Source organism: Neoarius graeffei, chromosome 5, assembly GCF_027579695.1.
Source record: "Neoarius graeffei isolate fNeoGra1 chromosome 5, fNeoGra1.pri, whole genome shotgun sequence".
NCBI classification, from domain to species: Eukaryota; Metazoa; Chordata; class Actinopteri; order Siluriformes; family Ariidae; genus Neoarius; species Neoarius graeffei.
Window position 1 is genome coordinate 72635964 of NC_083573.1, and position 26992 is coordinate 72662955.

General features: G+C 40.3%; 1 protein-coding gene across 4 annotated transcripts in view; it reads right to left on the reverse strand.

Annotated features, from left to right (window-relative positions):
• tsnare1 (T-SNARE Domain Containing 1) overlaps positions 1-26992 on the reverse strand; it is a 437024-nt gene that overhangs the window by 358422 nt on the left and 51610 nt on the right. For all 4 annotated transcript variants that reach the window (XM_060920699.1, XM_060920698.1, XM_060920697.1 and 1 more), the window contains exon 2: positions 8642-8771. In XM_060920699.1, coding sequence (XP_060776682.1) covers positions 8642-8726 — 85 coding nt within the window. In that variant the 5' untranslated portion in view covers positions 8727-8771. The remainder of the gene's footprint in view (positions 1-8641; positions 8772-26992) is intronic.

The window sequence follows — 26992 nt, forward strand, 5'->3', positions numbered from 1 at the left end:
TCCTCTCTCAGGACTATGACTTACAAGAAGTGTTCAGCAAGAAGAAAGCAATGGATCTCCCCTCTCATAGGCCCAATGACCATGCCATTGACCTGCTGCCAGGAACCTCTCCTCCTTGAGGCCACATCTTTTCTTTGTCTGCCCCTGAATTACAGGCTATGGACAGTTACATCAAGGAGGCTCTGGCATCAGGTTTCATCCATCCTTCATCTTCACCTGCTGGGGCTGGCTTCTTCTTTGTAGGGAATAAGGATGGAAGTCTTTGGCCTTGCATAGATTATCAAGGTCTAAACAAGATCATTATCCAGAACTGATACCTGCTACCAGAGGTGGAAAAACTGGACTGACAAAGTAAAAGTCCTGCTTAGGTTTTCCTTCTGCCTGTGCTCTCAACACAGGTGATTTCACCAATTAGCTCATCAACCTGGCTTAGGGGATGTGGTAATTAGGATCAGCTGGTTCATTGAATTGGCTGGAGCAAAAATGTGGCAGGGTTTTTACTTTCTGCACCCGGGTTTTTCCACCTCTGCCTGCTACCCCTCATGACCTCTGCTTTTGAACTTTTGGAAGGTGCCACCATCTTTAGAAAGTTGGATTTGTGCAACACCTATCATCTGGTATGACTCCAACAAGGCGACATATGGAAGGCAGCCTTTAACACACCTACTGGGCACTATGAATACCAGGTTATGCCCTTTGGCCTCACCAATGCACCAGCTGTCTTCCAGGCTCTTATTATTGATGTCCTTAGGTACATGTTAAATCAATACATCTTTGTGTATCTCAATAACATTTTGATCTTTTCCAAGAGCTTACTAGAGCATGTCCAACACTTTTGCCAGATTTTGAGCCGTCTACTGAAGAATGGTCTATTTGTAATGCCAGAGAAATGTGACTTTCATGTCAAAGAAGTGACCTTCCTTGGGTTCATAATTTCTGAAGGTAACGTTCAGATGGAACCTGAAAAAAAGTCCAAGCTGTTCGAGACTGGCTGACCCAGAGTTCAGTTAAGGAGCCCCAAAGTTTCCTGGACTTTGCAATTTTTTTATTGTCATTTTATTCAGGGTTTTAGTTCCATTGCTGCTCTAATTTCTGCTTTGACATGAAAAGACATGGTGCCCTTTTCTTGGTCCCCTGAGGCAGACAAGGCCTTTAATATGCTCAAGCAGAAGTTCACCATGGCTCCCATGTTCTGTCTGCCCAAGCTGGATCGAACTTTCATTGTGGAGGTGGATGCTTCTGATGTGGGAATAGGATCAGTTCTGTCACAGACTGCAAGTGATGGGAAACTACATCCCTGTGCATTCTTCTCCCACAAGCTCACAGCTATGGAGAGAAATTATGATATAGGGAAACAGGAATTATTGACTATAAAATTGGTGCTTGAGGAGTGGAGACACTGGTTGGAAGGAGCTCAACATCCTTTCTTAGTCTGGACTGATCACAAGAAACTGGAATACATCCAACAGGCTAAACGGCTCAGTCCAAGACAGGCACACTGGCTCTGTTCTTCAACAGGTTTGACTTCACCCTTTCCTACTATCTAGGGACCAAGAATCCGAAGCCTGATGCCCTCTCCAGACAGTTTCTCCTGAGATCCAGCCCAAGCCCATTCTACCCAGCTCCTGAGTCATGGCACCAGTCTGCTGGGGCATTATTACTGAGGTACAGCGAGCCTTTAAGAACTACCCTGGTCCATGTTCTGGACCCACCAACCGGCTTTATGTCCCCAAGTCTATTCAAGCTAAGGTTTTCCAATGGGGTCACGCTTCACAACTAACAGTGTACCCAGGATCCTTAAGAACTCTGGAATTCCTCCAATGCTGGTTCTGGTGGCCCAGCATGAAGTAGTATGCTAAAACCTTTGTAGTAGCTTGTTCAGTCTGTCTGGAGCAAAGATCCACATCAGAGTACTCAGGGCATGCTCCATCCCTTACTGATCCATCAAAGACCATGGTCACACATCTCCTTGGACTTCATCATGGGCTTACCTTCATGCCAAGGTAACAGTTATTCTTGTTGTAATAGACAGATTCTCTAAGACCTGACATTTTCTGCCCCTACCCAAACTTTCCTCTGCTGCCAAAACGGTTAGATTAATGTGTGAACATGTCTTCCAAGTTTTTGGTCTTCCCCAGGACATCATCTCGAATTGTGGACCCCAGTTCACCTCCAGCTTCTGGCAGGCTTTCTGCAAGTTCATTGGTGCCAGTCAGTCCATCATCCAGCTTCCACCAACAGTTGAATGGGCAGACAGAGACTGAATCAAGACCTGAAGCCACCCTGAGATGTCTAGTGTCAGCTAATCCAGTCTCATGAAGTACCCACCTTCTGTGGGCAGAATATGCCCACAACACTCAGGTGCAGCTTCACTGGTATGTCTCCATTTGAATGTCTGTTCAGTTATAAGCCTCCTTTGTTTCCTGAGCAAGAGGAGGATTCTAGTGTCCTTTCGGTCCTGAGTTTTGTGCAAGGGTGTAAGCAGACTTGGAGAAGGGCCCGACAAGCTCTGCTTAGAGCCTCCAAGAGTTACTGGGTCCAGGCGAATGGATGGCGCAGACCTGCTCCATTTTTCTGTCCTAGGCAGAGGGTTTGGCTGTCTGCCAAGGACCTTCCCCTGAGAGTGGAGAACCAGAAGCTGGCACCTCACTTTGTGGGTCCATTCAAAGTGGAGAGACAGGTCAATCCAGTCTCATACCATCTTCAGCTGCCCCAGTCCATGAGGGTCAACCCCACCTTCCATGTCTCCTGGTTGCAGCCAGTTATTACCTCACCACTGGCCCCCACCTCCAAATCCCCTCCTCCCCCTTGAGTCATTGATGGACAGCCAGCTTTCACCATCTACAGGCTCTTGAATTCTTGCCAGGCCTGGGGTGGCATTCAGTACCTGGTGGATTGGGAGGAGTATGGGCCAGAGGAATAGACTTGGGTTCCAGCCTGGGACATTCTTGACCATGACCTCATAAGGGACTTTCATTTGCCACACCCAGATTGCCCTGGGAGGGGTGGAGACACTCCTAGGGAAAGGGGTCCTGTCAGGATTTTGGACTTTTTCATATGTTGCAGTACCTTTCTTCTACCACTAGATGTACCCAGTTGATTTTGCCCATTTTGCTAATTACTTACACCTCTGTCTAATTAGCATGGAGGTATATATAGTGTGCCTTGCTGAGTTCTACGGTCTGCTGTGGTCCTGAAAATGTAAGCCTCGAGTTTGAGACCTTTTGACTACTATTTTGATACTGTGCCCAAGTTTCTTAATGCTGCCTGTTTGGATTTCCTTTTATGAAAGTTTCTGTTACTGAGACCTTGTATGGGACCTGTTTGGTGCAAAACCTACATTACTTGGAATTTGCCAGATCTAAAGTAAAGTTTTGCAGCTACTGTACCTTCTTGTGTCTCTCTGCAATTGGAGCCAGTTCATTCATTGTGGTGGTTCAGGGGATCTTACCCCGCCTCTCAATCCAGAGACCTGGGTTCAAACCCCAGTCCGTCTGGCAGAAAGGCCCCTGTTGGCCACTGGGTTCAAACCCAGGACCTTCTTGCTGTGAGACAACAGTGCTAACCACTACACCACCATGTCGCCAACCAAAGAAATTAAAGGTAGCACTTTACAATATAGTTCCTCAGTGCTTAAGTACTTATTAACTTAGCAGTAACTAATTAAGTGTTAACTATAGTAATTCATCAATAACTACTAATCACTATACTGTATAATAAACTTCTGTTTAAAGAGTAATTTACTAACTAATATTACAATGGTGACAAATTGTAACAATGTGTTATGTGTTGAACCACTTCTTTTGTATGTGTAACGTGGCATACACTATCCTTGGTATGTCATTATTAGATTTATTAGTAATTACTGAGATATTATGGTAACACTTGATGAAGTACTTACTAACTTAGCAGTGAGTAAAGTCAAACAAAACCCAAAAATAACTACTAGTAAACAATGGCAGTTGGCATAGCAATGCTATTCTTGCACTCTCAAAAGCTTGCTTTTTTCAATGAATAAAAATGAAACACATAGAGTCACAAAAATATGATCTGGCTTGTTTTTTTTTTAAATTACACAGCCAAACGCTTGACACCCGGACATCTTTAGGGTTGTTTAAAACAATTTAGAAGCAATATATCCATTAGGTCTTAGCTTCGGTAAGTCATGTGGTATGTAAATGACATCACAATCTCATATTCTCTCACAATTTGTACTCCGAGTACAATATTTGAACCTCAGAGAGAGTAAGATGTCAGCACCCAGGGACATTGTTTTTCTTTTAAAATAAAATCTGTACACAGTATACAGGTACAAATATTAACAAGTGAAAACTTGAACATGTCTTGTATGGATATTATTTGCCAGTATAAATCAGTTTATTTTGGGGGTTTTGTTTGATTTTAAGCTGTAAAAGTGGAACCATATTGTAAAGTGTTACCAATTTCACAAATCAGGAGAAGTATGAACAAGAACAATGGAGGCCTGAGAGTTTAAGCATTTTCTGCACATTGAAATTTTGTGTTTCAGTTAATGTAATCTGTAGGTATCAATAATGATCACTGCTGTTAGACTGCTATAAAATGTTGAAAGTTATTTAAAAAAAAGGAGGAAAGTAGAAAAATCAAGTGGTTGTGTCAGGAAAATGAATGTAAATCAATAAGCTTCTGTCAGATTAAGATATATTATATAGAGCCCTTGTTATTTTGTCTATAAAGTAGTTCACATTCACTCCAGTTAAGTAAAACATTAAATGTTTAAACTGAACTGTTGATGGATGGATGGATGGATGGATGGATGGATGGATGGATGGATGGATGGATGGAGACCCTCCAAACATTATTTACATTAAAATAGCTGTTGCTTAATATCATGTTTGTTTATGGAATGATTGATCCAGCGAGTGCAGTGAACAAAACACTCTTTATTCATGAGCATAAAAAGGAATGCTGTACTGCCAAGTGTTTCAAATAATAATGACTCATTGAGCAGAAATGGAGCTTATGCCAGAGTGATGGCTCTTCATTACACAGAAATATTTCACAGACATATGATAAAACTTACCGTATATTAAGCATAAGTGAAAGTGGATTTAGTATCCACGTCTGCACTGTCTCTTAATGTATTAGCATTTATATTCTACATGACAGCAGATAGCTTATGTAGGTACCTTCACCTTTAATGCCTCCTGAAGTGTATTTTCTTAGATTTACATTTGAAAATATACTATAATAGCAGGCTGTGACTGCAAGATTGATGGCATCATTAGCTAATCAATATTAAAGAAGGATTTGAAGCCTTTTTGTGAAAGACTTGCTGATGGATTTGTAGCTTTCCCCCCATCTTCACATTGTTCTACAACCCCGATTCCAAAAAAGTTGGGACAAAGTACAAATTGTAAATAAAAATGGAATGCAATGATGTGGAAGTTTCAAAATTCCATATTTTATTCAGAACAGAACACAGATGGCATATCAAATGTTTAAACTGAGAAAATGTATCATTTAAAGAGAAAAATTAGGTGATTTTAAATTTCATGACAACACCACATCTAAAAAAAAGTTGGGACAAGGCCATGTTTACCACTGTGAGACATCCCCTTTTCTCTTTATAACAGTCTGTAAACGTCTGGGGACTGAGGAGACAAGTTGCTCAAGTTTAGGGATAGGAATGTTAACCCATTCTTGTCTAATGTAGGATTCTAGTTGCTCAACTGTCTTGGGTCTTTTTTGTCGCATCTTCCGTTTTATGATGCGCCAAATGTTTTCTACGGGTGAAAGATCTGGACTGCAGGCTGGCCAGTTCAGTACCCGGACCCTTCTTCTACGCAGCCATGATGCTGTAATTGATGCAGTATGTGGTTTGGCATTGTCATGTTGGAAAATGCAAGGTCTTCCCTGAAAGAGACGTTGTCTGGATGGGAGCATATGTTGCTCTAGAACCTGGATATACCTTTCAGCATTGATGGTGTCTTTCCAGATGTGTAAACTGCCCATGCCACACGCACTAATGCAACCCCATACCATCAGAAATGCAGGCTTCTGAACTGAGCGCTGATAACAACTTGGGTCGTCCTTCTCCTCTTTAGTCCGAATGACACGGCGTCCCTGATTTCCATAAAGAACTTCAAATTTTGATTTGTCTGACCACAGAACAGTTTTCCACTTTGCCACAGTCCATTTTAAATGAGCCTTGGCCCAGAGAAGGCATCTGCGCTTCTGGATCATGTTTAGATACGGCTTCTTCTTTGAACTATAGAGTTTTAGCTGGCAACGGCGGATGGCACGGTGAATTGTGTTCACAGATAATGTTCTCTGGAAATATTCCTGAGCCCATTTTGTGATTTCCAATACAGAAGCATGCCTGTATGTGATGCAGTGCCGTTTAAGGGCCTGAAGATCACGGGCACCCAGTATGGTTTTCCGGCCTTGACCCTTACGCACAGAGATTCTTCCAGATTCTCTGAATCTTTTGATGATATTATGCACTGTAGATGATGTGTTCAAACTCTTTGCAATTTTACACTATCGAACTCCTTTCTGATATTGCTCCACTATTTGTCGGCGCAGAATTAGGGGGATTGGTGATCCTCTTCCCATCTTTACTTTTGAGAGCCGCTGCCACGCCAAGATGCTCTTTTTATACCCAGTCATGTTAATGACCTATTGCCAATTGACCTAATGAGTTGCAATTTGGTCCTCCAGCTGTTCCTTTTTTGTACCTTTAACTTTTCCAGCCTCTTATTGCCCCTGTCCCAACTTTTTTGAGACGTGTTGCTGTCATGAAATTTCAAACAAGCCAATATTTGGCATGAAATTTCAAAATGTCTCACTTTCGACATTTGATATGTTGTCCATGTTCTATTGTGAATACAGTATCAGTTTTTGAGATTTGTAAATTATTGCATTCCCTTTTTATTTACAATTTGTACTTTGTCCCAACTTTTTTGGAATTGGGGTTGTACAATCAGAGTCCTTTCTGTGAATGTGTTTTTTGTCTGCATTGTGAAATGTTACTGTGAAAGCCTCCATCATACTTTTGGGTCTTATTGCAAGAGATAGAGTCAATGTCACAGATGAAATCAAAGCAAATTTGGAAGGCCATTTTAAAAAATGCGTGACTTTTTATATTTTACCATATTTTATTCAGTGATGATAACCGATATGAATGCTGTTTAATTTTTTTCCTGCTTCTCTGTCTAATTTTCACTTATAATCACATGGCACTTAAGAATTTGTAGAGCAGTTAAAAAACTCTCTTTTTAATCCAAAACATAAGATGAAAGCATAAAATGGGCTTTATAGCATGTTTTCAAGGCACCGTAGCCAAAAACTTGTCACAGACAATAACTGCTAACTCCAGCTCCTGATTGGAACCTTTTCTTTATTTAACAATGTCAATTTGTGTATTATATCAGCAGACAAAATGGCTTTATCATTTGCTGTACATTGCCATTATGCAAAACATAACATTCAAGTTGCTGTGTCAAGCTTTTTTGGATTAGTCATAAGTTGCATTTCATAAAAAGCAATCCTGAAGTGGAACAAATGCAAAGTAATGACTACTGTATATTACTGTTAAAAATCAACAGTGTGCCATTTTCAGAAAAATCATATGTTTCATACACATCCTCATGCTGTCCTTTTGCAATCAGGTTCCTGTTTAACTGTAAAATAAATACCATGGACCCCCTCAGCATTTATTTCCTGAACACAATCCAACTATTCAAATATTTGGGTCATTATTTAAATGTGCACAATAATATTACATATTTATGAGAGCCTTAGAGGTTCTTATTCCTAAACCTTTCACAAACAAAGCACATTAAATCCAACATGGCATCATTTATCAACCTACTTGTTTTTGAGTTACTGAGGGTGGGATTAGCCCCATTTGATTCATGTAGCCAATCAATATGTACAATATGTACAAGAACAATGTTCTTGTGTTTTCCTTTAATATGTTTTGCTACATTTTTGGAGTTGTGCGTTGGGTTACTCTCTGCCCTCAATTTCTTGATGACATTGAGCTTTGACCTCTGTCTCACTTTGAAACTTGTTTATTGATTGTGTTTTGGACTGTGTGCACCCGTGTGTTTTTATTCCAACTTTATCCTCATCCTGTGTCCAACTCTGCCATGTTAAAGAAAGAAAATCACAGCGCACTATACTTTAAGGACTGCCAGATCCCACTTGCAGAATCACCGAGACAGACTATACAGCTCTGGACCCAGTGATCAGTCTGCACCATTAGGCTGATGCTCCATTTATGGACTGATTTTACAACACAATCACTGAAGTTTCTGCTGTGACATCAGACTGCTACTGCAGAACTATTTAAAGGCACAGTGTCACAGTGTCAAACTTGACACAAAATCACTAGGCACGTTTGAATCTGCTGAAGTAGACCTTTGTTATAAGCAGCCATATGGCTGATTAGTTACATAATGATTTATGGAGACCAAACAGAGAATCCAATGGCTTTGCAAATAAGTTGAGAATTCTTCTTTGTCTTTGTCAAATGATTTATGGTATTTCGGTGAACAAACCATGATGATAAATAGTGTGGCCTAAGCTCTCATCTTGAAGCCACACAGTGCAGTTAGATTATACAGTGTGTACAGGAAAGTAAATGGGTCTTTACCTACTGGCTGGTAGCCCTGCCTTGCGGGACCACCAAATGGATTCCTGCCGCCAAAGGAGCCGCCGTCAATGGATCCGTATGACATTGTGGAGCTTTGTCTTTGTTGTTAGTAAAGTAAAAGTTCTGTAATCTGTAAAGAACAAAAATGTCCCATTAAAAGAGATCAGTCATGATTATTATGGATCAAATGACAACCCCAAATCAGAAAAAGTTGGGACAGAATGGAAAATACACGTAATAAAAAGAAATCAGTGATTTCTATATTTACTTTTACTTGTATTTCATTGCAGACAGTATGAAGCCATGATATTTCATGTTTTGTCAGGTCAAGTTCATTTCATTTGCTCATATAAATCCATTCCTGTTTTTCAGGCCTGCAACATTATTTTGGGGGCAATTTAGGGCTAGTAATGGCATAAAACAATTAAATAATGATGTGATTTGAAACAGGTTATGTCAGTAGGTGATTGTAACTATAATTTGCTACAAAAGGAGCGTCCAGGAATGGTCTAGTCTTTGAGAAGCAAGGCTCTCCAGTTTGTCAACAAATGTACCAGAACATTAGTGAAATGTTTAAAAACAAATGTTCCACAAAAAGATGGGAAGGGATTTGAATATTTCACATTCAATGGGGCTTAACATCACAATTCAAGGAATCTGGAGGAATGTGGGTACATAAAGGGCAAGTGCGCAAGTCTAAACTCAACACATGTGATCTCGGAGTCCTCAGATGGCACTGCATGAAAAAAACGTCATTCATCTACAGCTGATATAACCACATGGACTCAGGATGACTTTGACATACCTTTGCCAAACACTACAATACATTGTTGCATCCACAAATGCCAGTTAAAACTTTACTGTGCAAAAAGGAATTCTGAGAAACCTGAAAGAGCTCTGGTTTTAGGGGACTCCATCATACAAAGTCAAAGTCCTTCCCGCACCATTCAATGGTACGCTTGGCGGTGCTGATCTCCATTTCATAGCCCTCGGCCTCTTACCTATATTACATAGCTAGGGTTACAGTGGGGGGCTAGTCCTCTGGTAACCGTGAGAGTTTGACTCCCCACTTGCATCTGTATTGCAGCGTGCCTTGCCAGATGGCAGTAGGCACCATTTTTATAATGGTCTTTGGTATGACCTGACCGTGAGTAGAACTCGCAATCTCCCGATCAAGAGGTGGACACGCTAACCATTAGGCCACTCGCCGGTTTACTCTATCATATGGCACGTGAAATTAGCTAGGCCTCTAAGGGCACCAGCAACTTTAGTCAGGTGTATACCAGGAGCCAGGGCGACAGACACAGCAGGTAATTTTAGGGTCCTAGGCAAGCACAGGTTCTCAGAGATAGTTATCCATGTAGGAACTAATAATACAGTACATGCCTTCTTCAGTCTGAGGTTACTAAGAGTAACTTTGTAGAGGTGTTTAAATTAGCAAAGACGATGTCCGATGCTGTAGAATGCTCTGGCCCCATCCCAATGCGGTGTGGTGATATAACTTACAGCAGGTTATGGTCACTGAACTGCTGGTTGTCCAGGTGGTGCTCTGAAAACAGTGTGGGTTTTATAGATAATTGGACTAATTTTGAGAGCACTGCTGGCCTGTTAGGGTGGGATGGTATCCATTCCACTCGGGAAGGTGTTGCTCTCATTTCTTGCAGCATAGCTCATAGTATCAGAACAGGTCTAGTTAACTTCTGATAATCCAGAGCCAAGGCCAGGGAGCAGACAAACAGGTTAAACCAACTGTCTGCTAGCTGCACAGAGTCATCACTCAGGTCCACTACATTGAGACTGTGTCTGTTTTCCGAGCTAAACGAAAAGGTAGAAATACTCAGTTTGTTCCAGTAACCTAATCAATATAAAATTAGATCATACTGACTGTACAGCTGCTGCCAGCACCTTTGATCTAAAGGTAGGGCTATCAAATATTAGAGCTCTTACATCTAAAGCACTAATTTTTTATGAACTTATTACTGATCAGGAGTTTAATGTACTGTGTTTAACAGAAACATGGATAAAGCCAAATTAATATATAGCATTAAATGAAGCTAGTCCTCCTGGATAAAGTTATATACACCAGCCTCGTCTAACTGGCAGAGGAGGCGGGAACGCATTTATTTATAATGATTATCAAGGTGTAACACACAAACCTGGTTATAAAGTTAATATATTTGAAGTTCTTCATACTAATATAATGTATGTAGCCTCGAAACATAAGTCTACCTAGTTAATTCCGTTACTTATTATTTACAGGCCCCCAGGGCCATATCCTGAGTTTGTCTGAATTTGCAGATTTTATCTCAGACCTGGTTATTTCCTTCGACAAAGCTTTAGTTGTCAGAGATTTTAATATTCACTTTGATAACCCAGAAGACCCTTTGAAAACAGTGTTTGTGTCCATTTTAGAGTCAGTAGGGGTTAATCAGAGTGTTATTGGATCGACCCATAATGGTGGTCACACTCTTGATGTAATACTAACATTCGGGTTAAACATAGAAAATATAGTCACACTTCCACAGTCTGAAGTTCTCAGATCATCTCATCTCATTCAAAATATGTCTGAGTAATAATATATGCACTTCACCATGCTACTGTATTAAATGTACATTCACATCAACTACTGCACAGAGTTTTATAAATGATCTCCCAGAGTTATCAACTTTGATTGGGTCACTGTCAGCCCCCGCAGAACTTGATCAGGCAACTGAAGTAGAATCAACGTTCCGCTATACTTTAGATAATGTAGCTCCACTTAAAAGGAAAATGATCCGAGAGGAAAAAAAAATAGCACCCTGGTATAATGATGACACTCACACTTTAAAACAGACCACTCAAAAATTGGAACGTAAATGGCATCAAACAAAATTGGTAGCATTCAAATTAGCTTGGAAGGAGAGCTTCCTGAAGTATAGAAAAGCTCTTAGTGCTGCTAGATCAACATATCGCTCTTCCCTAATAGAAGATAACAAAAATAATCCTAGATTCCTATTTAATACTGTAGCAAAATTAACCAGGAAAAGGACCACTATAGACACATGCACACCTGCAGTATGTAAGAGCAACAACTTCATGAATTTTTTCAACGACAAAATTGAAAATATCAGACAAAAAATTCAAACTACTAATTTAAGGTCAGACAACTGAAGTGACAATTTAAGTAACCCTGTAGTTAACAATATAACTGTATCAGATCAGCAATTAGAATGTTTTACTCACCTTAGAGAAACCAAACTACTTTCATTAATCTCCACATCAAAATCCTCAACTTGAGTACTAGATCCTTTACCTACACATCTATTCAAACAGATAATACCTGAAGTAATTGAACTGCTTCTAAAAATAATAAAATTATTCTCTTAGGATTGGCTGTATACCCAAATCCTTTAAACTTGCAGTTATCAAACCCCTGATAAAAAAAAAAAAAAATCCTGACCTTGATCCATCTCTGCTGTCCAATTATCGGCCAATATCAAACCTCTCCTTTATCTCCAAGAGCCTAGAAAAAGCTGTCACACAGCAGTTATGCTCATATTTACATAGGAAAAACGTCCATGAAATGTATCAGTCAGGATTTAGACCTCATCATAGCGCTGAGACAGCACTGGTTAAAGTAGTAAATGACCTACTGTTGGCATCTGATCAGGGCTGTGTCTCGCTACTTGTGTTGCTTGACTTTAGTGCAGCATTTGATACCATTGATCATTCCATTCTTCTGGATAGACTAGAAAATGTTGTGGGAGTTAGAGGAACAGCCCTCTCCTGGCTCAGCTCTTATTTAACTGATCGCTATCAGTATGCTGATGTTAATGGTGATTTTTCTAGACATACTGAGGTAAAGTTTGATGTTCCACAAGGTTCTGTCTTCGGCCCACTGCTTTTTTCTTTATATATGTTACCTCTGGGTGATATTATTCGTAGGCATGGTATTAGTTTCCATTGTTAGGCTGATGACACACAGTTGTATGTTTCTGCAAAACCTGATGAGTGACACCAGCTTAATAGAATTGAGGAATGTGTAAATGACAGACACTGGATGCTTATTAACTTCCTTCTGCTCAACTCTGACAAGACAGCAGTATTTGTACTAGGACCACATGCAGCTAGAAGTAGGTTTTCTGATTACACAGTAACTCTGGATTGCCTTTCTGTTTCTTCATGTGCAGCAGTAAAAGATCTCGGGGTGATTATTGACCCCAGTCTTTAATTTGAAACTCATATCGATAACATTACCCAGATAGCTTTCTTTTATCTCAGAAATATTGCTAAGATAAGAAATTTAATGTCACTACATGACGCGGAAAAACTAGTTCATGCTTTTGTTACCTCCAGGTTCGATTATTGTAATGCCTTACTGTCTGGATGTTCCAATAAGTGCATAAACAAGCTCCAGTTAGTTCAAAATGCAGCAGTAAGAGTCCTTACTAGAACTAGAAAATATGACCACATCACCCATCATATCCACACTGCATTGGCTCGTGTCAAATTCTGAGGCCAAAGGATGGCTGTTCAGATGTCTCAGAGCTGTATACCATGTGGTGTCCAGTCCAAGGAAGTGCTGCAGAATTATGGGGTTAAATTGGTCTGCATGTCAAACAGCATTCAGTATCAGCAAGATGACTGTGTGAAAGAAACAGGATATCCGTGACACAGTTTAACTCTTGCACATGTGCATGTGTGCGCGTGCAAACATTCATAGGCATTTTGACATATTTGCATGTAATAGTGTGATGGTCTTAATTAAGTCCCATGTTAGACAATGACTGTAATTATGTCTTTAAATAGACTTCTTGTGCTGACTGGATTACACATTTTCATCCTGTGAGAGGCTTGTGATCAGTGTGACATGGTTAAAATAATACCTCAAGAATACTCGGACAGCAGATCTCATCAGCCATGAGCCTGGCATATACATACCTTAAAAATGTCAGCATCTAGCATTTAAATAGTGGCCTTGACTTCGCTCCGAGTTTCCACATCAATACTACAAGGCGGGCGGCACGGTGGCGTAGTGGTTAGTGCTGTCGCCTCACAGCAAGAAGGTCCGGGTTTGAGCCCCGTGGCCAGCAAGGGCCTTTCTGTGCGGAGTTTGCATGTTCTCCCCATGTCCGCGTGGGTTTCCTCCGGGTGCTCCGGTTTCCCCCACAGTCCAAAGACATGCAGGTTAGGTTAACTGGTGACTCTAAATTGACTGTAGGTGTGAATGTGAGTGTGAATGGTTGTCTGTGTCTATGTGTCAGCCCTGTGATGACCTGGCGACTTGTCCAGGGTGTACCCCGCCTTTCGCCCGTAGTCAGCTGGGATAGGCTCCAGCTTGCCTGTGACCCTGTCGAACAGGATAAAGCAGCTAGAGATAATGAGATGAGATACTACAAGGCATTACAGTAGACACTAAAATAATAACAAAAATAATAAATAATAATAATTATTATTATTATTTCAGGTTGAGGATCAGCATCTGATGCAGACATTAAAGTTTCATAGATTTTTTTCCATAAATTATTAAGTGAATTAAAAATAATGAAAATAAGGAGTGGTGAGTGCACTCTCGACTGATAGCATCCCTGAGGGACAAGTGCAGGGGGTCAGGTTTGTGTCACAGACAACACTGTACATGAAATTAGCTCTGCCTCAGCCAAATAATCCAATTCACTTTTACAGAGTAGGAGGATTAATTACTTTTGTCAGCCAAGAAACAACTTCTGTGCTTCTTGATTTTGAGCCTGGCTGGTGGGCTACTGGCTCGACTCTTAGACGCTTCACCCTTGTTGCCTTCCTCTTTCTGACTCCCTCATTTTTTCTCCCTCTCATTTACACATGCAAACAGTATCACCCTTCCTTTTCTTTTTACACACGCACACAAATATACATATGCCTTCTTATTAGCATTTGAAATGCTGAATCAATTTGAGATTCAGATCTTAATGCCAACAATTTAAAAGTTCTTCTCGAAGTTTATAGCAGAATTTGGTTAATTTTTTCCCCCTGCATAATCAGTTGTGTGATTTTGCTGTCCAAATTCACTATTGACATTTTTCCGAATATTATTTTCACCTAGTTTTCTACTTCTCCAATGAAGACTTCTTAAACTTAAAGATTTCTGTATGCTGCGTCAGTCAGCTGGTTATTGCAACCATGAAAATTTGATAAATATATTAGTGAAATCTAAATCACGTCATTAAAAAAATGTCACTATACACATTCGATTCTTAAAGGGAATGAGAGGAGCTGAATGAAGATGTCAAATTTCACTTAATATTATGGAGTGTAAAGGGGCATGATGGCCTATTCTTTACATAGACAGAATCTGGGCCTTTTCCCTCCCAATACTCTATCTAACCAAATTCTATCAATACACATATACTGATGACAGTGCTATAGTGGTTCAAGCTGAAAATGAGCTCTGTGCTGGACAGGTCAGTCATTTTTAAACTTGACCAGTCCATTAACTAAGGTTGATCATTATGTCACTCAATTAGCTGCTTTTCCATCCTGATCATGACAAAAATCGTGCCTGTGAGGCTCAGACAAATCTGTCTGAGCCTCACAGACACAAGAGTTGAGATGAAAAGAGAAAGGTACACTTGTACTCTAGTAGTGCATGTAGATGTACCAATATCAATATTTCTTGATCTTAATAATAATAATAATAATAATAATAATAATAATAATGTTAAATTTATATAGCGCCTTTCAAAAAACCCAAGGACGCTTTACAATTATAAACAAAAGAAAAAAAAAATAGATAATAAATAAATAAATAAAAAGTAAAAAGTCCACCAAGTAGGGGTCAGGATGTAATTCCCGTGGTGTAGCAGCCATAGTCCCACCAAAAGGCGGACGAAAACAAGTCCCACATCTCCAGCACCGCCGCCGTGATGCCGCCAGCAACATCGCTCAACACCACGCCATGGATCCACAAAGCGAGCAGAGAAGCTCCGCCACGCAGAGCGCTGGTGTGTTCCAATCTGCCTGCACAGCCGCCGCGACACCACCGAGCAACATCGCTCAGAACATCACGCCAAGCATTTAAGCGCAGAGCGCTGGGCAACCATGATGTAAAATGAGCAACGAGCTCACTGCAATCCACAGCTGGGAGCGCAGGCATCGCCCACGGCGAACCAAGGCCTGGAGGGAACCGATGCCCAAACTAGGTCTGGAGCTACACCACAACCGGCGGACAAAACACTCAAACAAACATCAAACTACACAAACACACAGGAAAAAAAAATAGAAAAAGAAAAAGAAATAAAATAAAGAAGCTCCGGTGAGAAGCGGCAGCCAGAACGCGCACGACGTACTCTCAACCGGAAACGGAAACAAAAAAAAAGGGGGGGGAGAAAAAGAATATTCTTAGGGAATATTCTAATAATTTGAGATACTGGATTCTCTGAAAAGAGAAAGGTACACTTGTACTCTAGTAGTGCAGTAGATGTACCAATTTTTTTTTATTAAAATGGATAATTTGAAGAATTAATTTTAAAACTGTTGCAATAAACCACAAGCACTCGATACTTTGGTCTATATCACCCGTCAATACCAAAGCTGCATCAGTAGCTACATGTTAAATGAGAAAAACAGAAAAGTTCTCACCCTTGCATTCAGGTCAACATACAATAGCTAGCATGTCACAGACTCACTCTCTCTCTCACACACACACACACACACGTGCTTGAAAGTTTGTGAACCCTTTAGAATTTTCTATATTTCTGCATAAATATGACCTAAAACGATCAGATTTTCACACAAGTCCTAAAAGTAGATAAAGAGAATTCAGTTAAACAAATAAGACAAAAATATTACACTTGGTCATTTATTTATTGAGGAAAATGATCCAATATTACATATCTGTGAGTGGCAAAAGTATGTGAACCTTTGCTTCAGTAAGACCCCTTGTGCAGCAATAACTGCAATTAAACATTTCCAGTAACTGTTGATCAGTCCTGCACACCAGCTTGGAGGAATTTTAGCCCATTCCTCCGGACAAAACAGCTTCAACTCTGGGATGTTGGTGGGGTTCCTCACATGAACTGCTTGCTTCAGGTCTTTCCACAACATTTTGATTGGATTAAGGTCGGGACTTTGACTTGGCCATTCCAAAACATTAACTTTATTCTTCTTTAACCATTCTTTGGTAGAACAACTTGTGTGCTTAGGGTCATTGTCTTGCTGCATGTCCCACCTTTTCTTGAGATTCACTTCATGGACAGATGTCCTGACATTTTCCTTTAGATATCACTGGTATAATTAAGAATTCATTGTTCTATCAATGATGGCAAGCCGTCCTGGCCAAGACGCAACAAAACAGGCCAAAACCATGATACTACCACCATCATGTTTCACAGATGGGATAAGGTTCTTATGCTGGAATTCAGTGTTTTCCTTTCTCCAAACATAACGCTTCTCATTTAAACCAAAAAGTTCTATTTTGGTCTCATCAATCCACAAAACATTTTTCCAATAGCCTTCTGGCTCATCCACATGATCTTTAGCAAACTGCAGACGAGCAGCAATGTTCTTTTTGGAGAGCAGTGGCTTTCCTCTTGCAACCCTGCCATGCACACCATTGTTGTTCAGTGTTCTCCTGATGGTGGACTCATGAACATTAAAATTAGCCAATGTGAGAAAGGCCTTCAGTTGCTTAGAAGTTACCCTGGGGTCCTTTGTGACCTCGCCGACGATGACACGCCTTGCTCTTGGAGTGATCTTTGGTGGTCAACCACTCCTGGGGAGGGTAACAATGGTAATGAATTTCCTCTATTTGTACACAATCTGTCTGACTATGGATTGGTGGAGTCCAAACTCTTTAGAGATGATTTTGTAACCTTTTCCAGCCTGATGAGCATCAACAATGCTTTTTCTGATGTCTTCAGAAATCTCCTTTGTTCGTGCCATGATACACTTCCACAAACATGTATTGTGAAGACCAGACTTTAATAATAATAATAATAATAATAATAATAATAATAATAAGTTTAATTTATATAGTGCCTTTCTCAAAACCCAAGGTCGCTTTACAATAATAGGCAGAAAAAAGTCCACCAAATAGAGGTCAGGATATCATTCCAGTGGTGTAGCAGCCACAGTCCCACCAAAAGGCGCATGAAAACAAGTCCCACGTCTCCAGCACAGCCGCCGCCAGCAACATCGCTCAAACACCACGCCATGGATCCACAAAGCGAGCACAGAAGCACTGCCATGCAGAGCACTGGTATGTCCCAAACCACCTGCACAGCTGCCGCGACGCCACCAAGCAACATCGCTCGGAACATCATGCCAAGCATTAAAGCACAGAGCGCTGGACAACCACGATGTTAAAATGAGCAACGAGCTCACTGCAGTCCATAGCTGGGAGCACAGGCATCACCCACAGCGAACCAAGGCCTGGAGTGAACCGACACCCAAAACTGGGTCCGGAGCTACACCACCACTGGCGGACAAAAACACTCAAACACAGAAAAAAGAAAAAATTAATTAAAAAAAGGAGAGAAAATAAAATAAAAAAAAGCTCTGGTGAGAAGCGGCAGCCAGAATGCACACAACGTACTCTTAACCGGAAACCAGAAACGGAAAAAAACGGAAATCTTTGATAGATCCCTGTTCTTTAAATATAACTGGGTGTCCACTCGCACCTGATTGTCATCCCATTGATTGAAAACACCTGACTCTAATTTCACCTTCAAATTAACTGCTAATCCTAGAGGTTCACATGCTTTTGCCACTCACAGATATGGAATATCGGATCATTTTCCTCAATAAATAAATGACCAAGTAAAATAGTTTTGTCTCCTTTATTTAACTGGGTTCTCTTTATCGACTTTTAGGACTTGTGTGAAAACCTGATAATGTTTTAGGTCATATTTATGCAGAAATATCGAAAATTCTAAAGGGTTCACAAACTTTCAAGCACCACTGCATGTACGTACACACACACACACACACTATACATAAACACTTGTGGTCAGAAGGTTACATACAGTGACATGAATCTCATGGCAATATTTGGGCTTTCAGTAGTTTCTTTGAACTGTTTGTTTTCTGTGGCAGAATGTACAGCATACATCTTTAATAAAAAAAAAACACTAGAATTTGGTGCACAAGTTTTAATTTTCTTTGGGTTTTCTGAAATCAACACAGGGTCAAAAATATACATATAGCACACCTAATATTTGGGTAAAATGTCCCTTCGCAAGATTCACCTTGACCAAACATTTTTGTTTACCATGAACAAGCTTATGTCAGAATTCTGGTTGGATATTTCATGACTCTTCATGGTAAAATTGGTAGAGTTCAATTAAATTTTTTTTTTTTCTTGGCATGGACTGAACTTACAAGCACGGTCCATATATTTTCAATAGGGTTGAAGTCAGGACTTGTTTGAAGCTTAATATTAGCCTGCTTTATCCTCCACAACCAGCTCTGATGCGTGTTTGGGTTCATTGTCCTGTTGTAACTCCCAAGTCCTGAGTCATGTTCAAGTTTCTGATGGTTTATGCTGAAGAATTCTGATGCAGTTCTCCTTCTTCATTATTCCATCCACTTTGTGCAATGAACCAGTTCCACTGGCAGCAAAACAGCCCCAGAGCATGTTGATCCAACCACCACCAGCTGGTTTCAGTGTCCCTCTGTACATGGTGGTCATTGTGAACAAACAACTCAATCTTTGTCTCATCTGACCATACAGGTATCCTCCAGAAGGCTTTTTCTTTGTCTGTGTGCTCAGCTTCAAACTTTAAGATTGAAGGTGTCAATTTTGGAGCAGGGGGCTATTTCTTGGATAGAAGCCTCTTAGTCCATGGTGATCTGAACTGTAGACAGTGATCCATCAGCTTCCAATTGATGGCAGGGCTGTGCCATGGTGGTTCTCAGGTTGTTCCTGACCATCCAAACCAACTTCCTTTCAGCTGAGGGTAACAGTTTGGGTTTTCTTGAAGCAAAATGGCTTGGCAAAAGTGACTACACTTCACAATAACTTTGATACAATTGTTTGAACTGATCTTGGAATTTGCAGTTGTTTAGAAATGGCTCCAAGAGACATTCTGGAGTTGTGTATTCTGTGATCCTTTTTCTCAGATCTGCATTGAGCTCCTTGGACGTACCCATTTTGTGTGTTGATCAATCCAATGAGTGCTGTAAACAAACTCTTTTTATGAAGGCACAGAGAAGCTACAGTATCAGCTGTAGTCAATCATGATCACCAACAGGAAGTTAAGGAACTTTGGTCTTGGCGAGTTGAGGGACATTTTGGAAGTTTCAGCATCTTTGAATTAATAATCTCAGTGAGCATATGTAAATTTTTGACCCTGTATGTATAATTTTGACCCTGTGTTGATTTCAGAAAACCCCCCAAAAATGAAAACTTGTGCACCAAATTCTAGTGTGTGTGTGTGGTTTTATTTAAAGATGCATGCTTGTACAGTTGTTCTTCCACAGAAAAAGAAAAGTTCAAAGAAATAAATGAAAGCCCAAATATTGCCATGACATTCATGTCACTGTATGTAAACTTCTGATCACAACTGTGGTGTGTGTAATTTTATATATAATCACAACCCCGATTCCAAAAAAGTTGGGACAAAGTACAAATTGTACAACCCCGATTCCAAAAAAGTTGGGACAAAGTACAAATTGTAAATAAAAACGGAATGCAATCATTTACAAATCTCAAAAAACTGATATTGTATTCACAATAGAACATAGACAACATATCAAATGTCGAAAGTGAGACATTTTGAAATTTCATGCCAAATATTGGCTCATTTGACATTTCATGACAGCAACACATCTCAAAAAAGTTGGGACGGGGCAATAAGAGACTGGAAAAGTTAAAGGTACAAAAAAGGAACAGCTGGAGGACCAAATTGCAACTCATTAGGTCAATTGGCAATAGGTCATTAACATGACTGGGTATAAAAAGAGCATCTTGGAGTGGCAGCGGCTCTCAGAAGTAAAGATGGGAAGAGGATCACCAATCCCCCTAATTCTGCGCCGACAAATAGTGGAGCAATATCTGAAAGGAGTTCGACAGTGTAAAATTGCAAAGAGTTTGAACACATCATCATCGACAGTGCATAATATCATCAAAAGATTCAGAGAATCTGGAAGAATCTCTGTGTGTAAGGGTCAAGGCCGGAAAACCATACTGGGTGCCCGTGATCTTCGGGCCCTTAGACGGCACTGCATCACATACAGGCATGCTTCTGTATTGGAAATCACAAAATGGGCTCAGGAATATTTCCAGAGAACATTATCTGTGAACACAATTCACCATGCCATCCGCCGTTGCCAGCTAAAACTCTATAGTTCAAAGAAGAAGCCATATCTAAACATGATCCAGAAGCACAGACGTCTTCTCTGGGCCAAGGCTCATTTAAAATGGACTGTGGCAAAAGTGGAAAACTGTTCTGTGGTCAGACGAATCAAAATTTGAAGTTCTTTATGGAAATCAGGGACGCCGTGTCATTCGGACTAAAGAGGAGAAGGACGACCCAAGTTGTTATCAGCGCTCAGTTCAGAAGCCTGCATCTCTGATGGTATGGGGTTGCATTAGTGCGTGTGGCATGGGCAGCTTACACATCTGGAAAGACACCATCAATGCTGAAAGGTATATCCAGGTTCTAGAGCAACATATGCTCCCATCCAGACGTCTCTTTCAGGGAAGACCTTGCATTTTCCAACATGACAATGCCAAACTACATACTGCATCAATTACAGCATCATGGCTGTGTAGAAGAAGGGTCCGGGTACTGAACTGGCCAGCCTGCAGTCCAGATCTTTCACCCATAGAAAACATTTGGTGCATCATAAAATGGAAGATACGACAAAAAAGACCCAAGACAGTTGAGCAACTAGAATCCTACATTAGACAAGAATGGGTTAACATTCCTCTCCCTAAACTTAAGCAACTTGTCTCCTCAGTCCCCAGACATTTACAGACTGTTGTAAAGAGAAAAGGGGATGTCTCACAGTGGTAAACACGGCCTTGTCCCAACTTTTTTGAAATGTGTTGTTGTCATGAAATTTACAGTAAAATCACCTAATTTTTCTCTTTAAATGATACATTTTCTCAGTTTAAACATTTGATATGTCATCTATGTTCTATTCTGAATAAAATATGGAATTTTGAAACTTCCACATCATTGCATTCCGTTTTTATTTACAATTTGCACTTTGTCCCAACTTTTTTGGAATCGGGGTTGTAAATAAAAACGGAATGCAATGATATGGAAGTTTCAAAATTCCATATTTTGTTCAGAATAGAACGTAGATGACATATCAAATATTTAAACTGAGAAAATGTATCATGTAAATAGAAAAATTAGGTGATTTTAAATTTCATGACAACACATCTCAAAAAAGTTGGGACAAGGCCATGTTTACCACTGTGAGACATCCCCTTTTCTCTTTACAACAGTCTGTAAACGTCTGGGGACTGAGGAGACAAGTTGGTCAAGTTTAGGGATAGGAATGTTAACCCATTCTTGTCTAATGGATTCTATGATGTCTCATGGATCATCATAGAATCCGAATCAGAATGCTGATGGCTGCGTTGTAGGTGGCTGATAAAAGACGTCAGACACCCACCTCTGTTCAGTGATGGTCGTTCCAGGTTGACAAAAATGAACGATCCTCTCTGGCTAAGATGTCTGCCAGTTTTCTGGAAGTCCTCTCATACTCCCGCACCAGTCGAACACTGGCATCACTGAACAGAGGTGGGTGTCTATGACATCTTTTATCAGCCACCTACAATGCAGCCATCAGCATTCTGATTCGGATTCTATGATGATCCATGAGAGGATAAATGCTTGATACTCCCTATTAGTCAGACAGAACTGAGGAAGCCTTTCGGATGAGAGGCAAAACGTTTTCAAGAATCTTCAAGCAAGTCCAGTTCTTCTCTTCCAATCACAGATTACTTTGTCCCAACTTTTTTGGAATCGGGGTTTTGTGTGTGTGTGTGTGTGTGTGTGTGTGTGTGTGTGTGTGTGTAAAATATAGGCATTAGAAGTGTAGACAGGAAAATGAATGTGACCTCTATGTAGGAGTTATTAAGGCAAGTATAGATGTGTTTGAAGTGAGCACATTGGTTAAAGGAGACAGGAAGCAGAGTGTGCATATTATCAAAAAGACCTGTGGAAGCCTGGCAATGCTAAATACAGCCATCAGAAGGCAGAAAGGATTGTGAATGCCCTTAGGGGACTGACAGATTGCCTCACTTCCCCTCATTCTGAATTGGTCCCCTCATCTCCCATTATCACCACAGAGAGGCTTAGCACAGCATGAGGGAGCACAGGCACTGAGTCGAAAGAAACCCCTGCTAAGGACACTGACAGAAAAACAGCAGCAGTGTCCGCACCAATTCCTTATTCCACACATGTAACTGCACTGCATGTATGCATAGTTCCAAGTGAACACAATTATTACAGCACTGAAAGCAGTTATTACAGCAAAGCATGAAACTTCTAATGCATATTATGATGTACACATGATGCTGAACATAATAGTAATATTTGGACTCATTTTGCCCTCCAACACTCCTTTGCATAATTATCACAAGTGTCAAGCTAACCTAAGTGTTGTGTTGGATTTATCAGATTACTGGGGCTTATTTGCAGAGTTGCAAGTCATGATCCCTGTGATTTCACCTTCTGTGCATGGTCATGTACATCATATCTAAACTTGAATACTGAACTATGACTTGACTGAACTCAATTTGCAAAATCGAATCTCATTATCTCTCGACGCTTTATCCTGTTCTACAGGGTCACAGGCAAGCTGGAGCCTATCCCAGCTGACTATGGGCGAAAGGCGGGATACATCCTGGACAAGTCGCCAGGTCATCACAGGGCCGACACATAGACACAGACAACCATTCACACTCACATTCACACCTACGGTCAATTTAGAGTCACCAGTTAACCTAACCTGCATGTCTTTGGACTGTGGGGGAAACTGGAGCACCCGGAGGAAACCCACGTGGGCACGGGGAGAACATGCAAACTCCACACAGAAAGGCCCTCGCCGGCCACAGGGCTTGAACCCAGAACCTTCTTGCTGTGAGGCGACAGTGCTAACCACTACACCACCGTGCCGCCTGCAAAATCGAATATTACTGTAAATCAGGAGCACTTTTGTACATTTGGGGCAGCTTGGGAAATCCCTGGATATGGCCTTCACAGGACTGAGTAATGGTGCATTTTCAGACCATATTGCAGTAAGTACAACAACTTTGGTAAAACTACTCTGAGAGTAATGAGTGATATCTGGGTTTAAACACACCACCCTGACTCACCACCAGCAAACAAAACAAAGCATTCAGCACCAATCACCACCGAAATTGCAATTTCCTGATGTTTCACATAATGTGTTGCGGCCTGGTAAAACCAATCATGTGGTCAAACATATTTTACACTATATGCAGGGGTTAAATTTGGCCAGAGCCCACTGGAGCTGATCTTACTGTTTCCTCAGTAAATGTAATAACATATGGGTCTTGATGATTAATACCATGGACTACAAAAAGAGATTTTTGAGGCAAATCCTCCACCCAGTGCTAATAATGAGCTTTATAGGTTCCTCTTCGTTTTTTTTCGGCTGTTCTTGTTAGGGGTTACCACAGCGAATCATCCGGACCCATGTATTTGATTTGGCATAAGTTTTACACCAGATGCAACTCTCCCCCAATTTATCTGGGCTTGGTGGGACCAGTGCCAAGTATGCACTGGCTTGTACAACCCGAGTGGATGGCTATAATGAGCTTTATAGGTTACTGGTATTTATTAAACGCACCTGTGCATGCTGGTAACATGTCTAACAGTGCAAATAGCACTCCAACATTCAGTCAAATAATTTTGAATACATACCTCGTTACTCTGTGGTATGTATTCAAAATTTCTGAGTTAACTCACATTTTATGTGAATTTACTTAGCTATCTATTAAGCAGGATTAACTGTGTGTTGCCTTAGTAAAACCAGACATACTCAAAGTGTCTGTTTTTAGCTTCTCAAGCAAACATCATACCAGAAACTGCGTAAATGAGTTGAAATTAAGCCAAGTTTAGCAGTAGCAGACATAAAGCCTAAAACTGGTAACAAAGGCAAACTCAGATCATGTATTATGCAGAGGGACAGATCATTTCATACTTAGTCTATGAGCAAGATAAGTGAAAGATATCTGAGTAAATCACTGACAGCTTTTTAGTTAACTCAGCTACTTGTGTTAATTCATTCAGAGGTTGAATGAACAGAGATGAGATTTGACAATGAAGAGGACCCATTTATTTATTTATTGTAAGTTGGTCATTTTGCTTTCTGTAAAAAAGATTATGGTAATGCTGAAGAGGAATGAAGAGAATAATGAAGTCCAAAGTCATGTGTAGAGTAAAATTTTTCAACATCAAAAACATGTTTAAACTAATGCCATCATGTTCTCACAATTTGTTGCCTGTACTCCACTGCAAATCTGCTCTAACTGCATATTTTAGCATAAACTGTACAGCAGTTATTTTTCCCTTGACATGACAGAAATTGTTGTAATCGGATAAAAGTGCACCAAAGTGAACAAAGTTAATAATTCCAAGTTCTACAGTGTGTGGACATAATTTACAAGTAGTTCTTGGTTATTTTCACAGTAAGGTGTTTTGAAAGGATGTTGATCATTATGAGTAAACAAGGGCTCCCCCTTAAGGGCTTATGAGTAAACAAGAGCTTCCCCTCCTGGCAACACCCAATTTAGCCACTGACTATATGATCAGAAGTTACAGTAGTCCTGCAATAGATTGGCAACCTGCCCAGGGTTTACCCTGCCTCTCACACAAAGTCAGCTGGGATTGGCTCCAGCTTTTCTCACAACTCTGACAAATAAGTGGTATAGATAATGGATGGATGGGTGGATATATGGTCAGAGTTTGTGGAAAGCTGACTGTTACACTTGTGTACACTTTCCTCAAAGTTGGAAGCACACAATTGTACATCGGATTTCTTTGTATGCTGTAGCATTAAGATTCCCCTTCATTGCAACTAAGGGGTCAAAACCTACCCCAGCATAACAGTACCCCTTTGTACAAAAAGTCAGTGAAGATCTGTTTTGACAAGCCTGTGGTTCTGAAAACTACAGGCTTTCCTGAACTGAAATGTTTCCCTTTTTGGACATTTCAATCACAAATAAAAGTTATAGCATTTTAAAACATGGTCACACCCCAAAGTGAAAATCTTCTCTGTTTGGATAATGTAATGGCATTTTGAGTACTGAATTTGTATGTAATTGATTAGGTTTATATTCATGTCACAATTGCATCTGACAACTTGTCATTCAAAGCATGCCATTCACTGTATGAGAAAGGAACACTCAGCTACCGGTAACATGGCTTTAGAAAAACTCACTTGAGGCATTTACTACTGCATTTGTTAAACTTGCCCCAAAACCAAAAGCACACTACAAGATTTCCCAGTCTCCAACTAAGTTTGGTGCTCAGCGACCACTCATAATGTGAGCAGTTCAGTGACGAGGTTTTCTCAGTCTGTGAATGACTGCTGAGGCTCTGATATTTTCATGCATGTTAAATTTTCCCAGCACTGAAATCAGAGTATGAACCCCTGTGCAAATAGTTGCAAACACAGCAATGAAAAACAGCTAATGAGAGTCCAAAAGGAAATCAAAATCAAATTCATCTGCTGTCATGCACAGCAGATCCCCAATTGTTTGCCATATGTATGTGGGGCAAGGAGACGGCAAAACGTAAGCACCATAATATTGTTTCTATAAGAACTTATTTGGCTTGCTAGACTCAAAATGGTTGTTGATGTAGCCCTATGAAAATTAGATAATAGTTTATAGGTTCATAAATAGTTGAAATAGAATAAGTTAATAAATAGAATAAATAACAAAAAGGTAAAAAAAAATTCAGAGTGATTTTGCATAGTTCATGCATATATTGCAGTGTATGGAATTTCATGATTAAAGTTCATGCATTGTGTCTTTGTGTTATATTTTGTTTGTTAATACTAATTTCATAATAATGGAAATGCTTTAAGAATATTTTTGTTTTGTACACAAAGAAAAAAGGGATTGAAATGTATCATTTATGTTATTTGTATTGTCTGAACCAATGAGAAGTTAGTTGGAGGTCAAGCGTTATCAGGAAATTAATGGGGGAGAAATAAGGGAGACCAGGAGAGGAGCAGGAAGAAAGTGAATGAGGAGCAGGGAACACATGGCTAGTGTATTCGCTTAAACCACCATTTTTAGTTAGTATGCATGGTTGGCCAGATCACGGAGAGTGGCTAAAAAGTTTGTCAGTGTTGGAGTATAACTTCTATCAGAAGTTTAACTGCCTGAGAACAAAGTTAAAA